Source organism: Limulus polyphemus, unplaced genomic scaffold (assembly GCF_000517525.1).
Source record: "Limulus polyphemus unplaced genomic scaffold, Limulus_polyphemus-2.1.2 Scaffold6292, whole genome shotgun sequence".
Taxonomy (NCBI): Eukaryota; Metazoa; Arthropoda; class Merostomata; order Xiphosura; family Limulidae; genus Limulus; species Limulus polyphemus.
The window spans coordinates 23,879-27,096 of record NW_013671902.1 but is presented as its reverse complement, the minus strand read 5'-3'; the positions used below and the strand labels follow the sequence as shown (position 1 = coordinate 27,096).

The window sequence follows — 3,218 nt, the reverse complement described above, 5'->3', positions numbered from 1 at the left end:
GTATCCATACCTAAACATACTAGATGTTGCCTATCCATCTGTATCCATACCTAAACATACTAGATGTTGGCTATCCATCTGTATCCATACCTAAACATACTAGATGTTGGCTATCCATCTGTATCCATACCTAAACATACTAGATGTTGGCTATCCATCTGTATCCATACCTAAACATACTACATGATGTTTTTAAAAACAAGTGCATGTTATATAAATGTAATGAATGTTATTAAAAGTGTGTTTACATGGTATATCATATGATGTATTTATTTTTCAGAAATGTCACTGTTATTATGGGTATACGGGGAAGATGTGTGAAAGAGTAATTGGTAATTGTTGGATGATGTACTGTTTCGTCAGAGGCTGTAGCTCTGGCTCCAGCAAGTTTTACATACAATGTTACTGTGATCCGACCTTGTATGGGACGAAAATGTTGAGTGAGTGAAATTGGTTTCTTCTTATCAACTTGAGAATTGCAGTGTATTTTATTTGAACCTAAACAGACTTGTATTTCTCGATACTGTTTTACTTGGGGAACTTGTGGGACGGTTTTATCTAATCAAATATTTACAATTGTATTTATATAGTGTTTGAATCATATTTTTGTCTCTTAGTCCAGCTGATCAATTTGATATTGTAGTAAGGTTTTATGGACAGTGAATTCTGCCAGCTCATCAGTTTGATATTGTAGTAAGGCTTTATGGACAGTGAATTCTGCCAGCTGATCAGTTTGATATTGTAGTAAGGTTTTAGAGACAGGAATTCTGCCAACTGATCAGTTTTAATATTGTAACAAGGTTTTATGGACAGTGAATCCTGCCAGCTGATCAGTTTTAATATTGTAATAAGGTTTTATGGACAACTGATCAGCTGGCAGATTCACCTACAATATCAAAATAAGGCTTTATGGACAGTGAATTTTGCCATGTAGAAAACAGGAACGAAATACTGTTTTTTACAAAAGTAATAAAAAAATTTGCATAAATTAAGTATGATTTAGGGATGGCAATGTCAAAAAATAGAGAAAAAAGATAGGGATGAATACACAAAACCATAAAAAAATCACTACATAAATAGCCAGTAAGTACTGAGTCAATCTTACAAGCTTATGGTTATCAGCCAATGTAAGACTGTATAGGATTATTTAGTTTAAATGGTTTTATTCAAACCTGAATTCGTGCAAATGACAGGAATTCAACATTTAGTTCGAGATAAAAGTTATTATTGGAAAGATTTGGCTACTTATGTAGTGAGTTTTGTGTATTCCTCTCTACTTTGTTTCTGTAATTTTTTTTTGACATTGCCATCCCTACATCATACTTAATTTTTGAATTTTTTTATTACTTGTTCCCCTCTTTTTTTAAAACAATTTCATTTAAATAACATTTTTATAATTCAGTGGTAACAATTTGTACTGCCATCTAGAGACCAGAAATGAAACTATTATTTATGCTAAGTAATATATTTCGTTTTTATTATTTCCACACACAAATATGTGTGGTAGAACATACAAACTGTAAAACACTCAATAATGGCAATTAGGTGCTTAAATAAGGCTTTAACTCTACTTTAGCAGTTATTTGTAAGCATCATAGAGTAATAGATTGAATGCGGCAGTCTTTTTATCTCGGCCTATCCCTAAATACTAAGTACTACAGTGCTTAGTGAAATCTCTGATTTAAAACATTCTATAGACACATTAGAATTAGTGTTAAACCTTCTATTTTGAACTTAATATTTTTTTCTTTACGTCAGTCTAATTACAGTTTAGAATTCATTTTCTTGTATTATTGGGACCTTGTTCTGCAATTTTTAAACAGCTTTCTTTCTTTTATACTAGCTAATTATTATTGGTACAGAGATGGTTTACACTGGAAGTTTATCCCACCCCCACGTGGATGGAAAGACATTATTCATCCAAGATTCCACTACAACAAATTATCATGTATGTATAACAGTTATGTCATGTAGAAAGATATAAACACGTATATAGTTGATTATATGTGTTTATTTTGTAATGTAATAGCTTATAATTAATCGTGAATTCAATAAAAAAAGTCCCCTGATGGGTCAATGGTAAGTATACTGACTTACAACGCTAAAATCCGGAGTTCGATTCTACACGGTAAACACATGTAACTTTGCTTTAAAACAAACAACAACAGACAACGCCAATCAAAATATAAATAACATAGCAATGTTTATCTACACACATTTCCAACTCATACGTTTCAGTATTTAACAATGTTATGATATATAATATAGAAACGTTTAATGTGACTGTACTCTCGTGCTAGCTGCCAGTGGTTTTGGTTTCAATTTGGACTTTAGAAAAAATGTGATACAGCTTGTTTTGTATGTAAAGACAAGCGACACAGCTGTTTAGTATTTTTCGCTCGTGTACTAAACAATTCGAGTTACATACACAATAACCCTAAACAATTCGAGTTACGTATACAATAACCCTAAACAATTCGAGTTACGTACGCAATAACCCTAAACAATTTGAGTTGCATACACAATAACCCTAAACAATTCGAGTTACGTACACAATAACCCTAAACAATTTGAGTTGCATACACAATAACCCTAAACAATTCGAGTTACGTACACAATAACCCTAAACAATTTGAGTTGCATACACAATAACCCTAAACAATTCGAGTTACGTACACAATAACCCTAAACAATTCGAGTTACGTACACAATAACCCTAAACAATTCGAGTTACATACACAATAACCCTAAACAATTCGAGTTACATACACAATAACCCTAAACAATTCGAGTTACGTACACAATAACCCTAAATAATTCGAGTTACGTACACAATAACCATTCTTTCATAAAAATATTCTGTAATTTTACAGCAGAAATTTTAAAAGTAAGATGTTTTCTATGAAACACTCCCACGATGTGCTTGGTCTTTGTCATGGTTGTTTATGAAACAATCCTACGATCTGCTGGTCTTTATCATGGTTGTTTATGAAACAATCCCACGATCTGCTTGGTCTTTGTCATGGTTGTCTATGAAACAATCCCACGATCTGCTTGGTCTTTGTCATGGTTGTCTATGAAACAATCCCACGATCTGCTTGGTCTTTGTCATGGTTGTTTATGAAACAATCCTACGATGTGCTGGTCTTTGTCATGGTTGTCTATGAAACAATCCCACGATCTGCTGGTCTTTATCATGGTTGTTTATGAAACAATCC

General features: G+C 32.7%; 1 protein-coding gene across 1 annotated transcript in view; it reads left to right on the top strand.

Moving 5' to 3' along the window:
• LOC111089450 (protein starmaker-like) overlaps positions 1–3,218 on the top strand; it is a 29,486-nt gene that overhangs the window by 19,934 nt on the left and 6,334 nt on the right. The window contains exons 3-4 of the mRNA XM_022401982.1: positions 281–440; positions 1,844–1,948. Of these exons, the coding sequence (XP_022257690.1) occupies positions 314–440; positions 1,844–1,948 (232 nt within the window). The 5' untranslated portion in view covers positions 281–313. The remainder of the gene's footprint in view (positions 1–280; positions 441–1,843; positions 1,949–3,218) is intronic.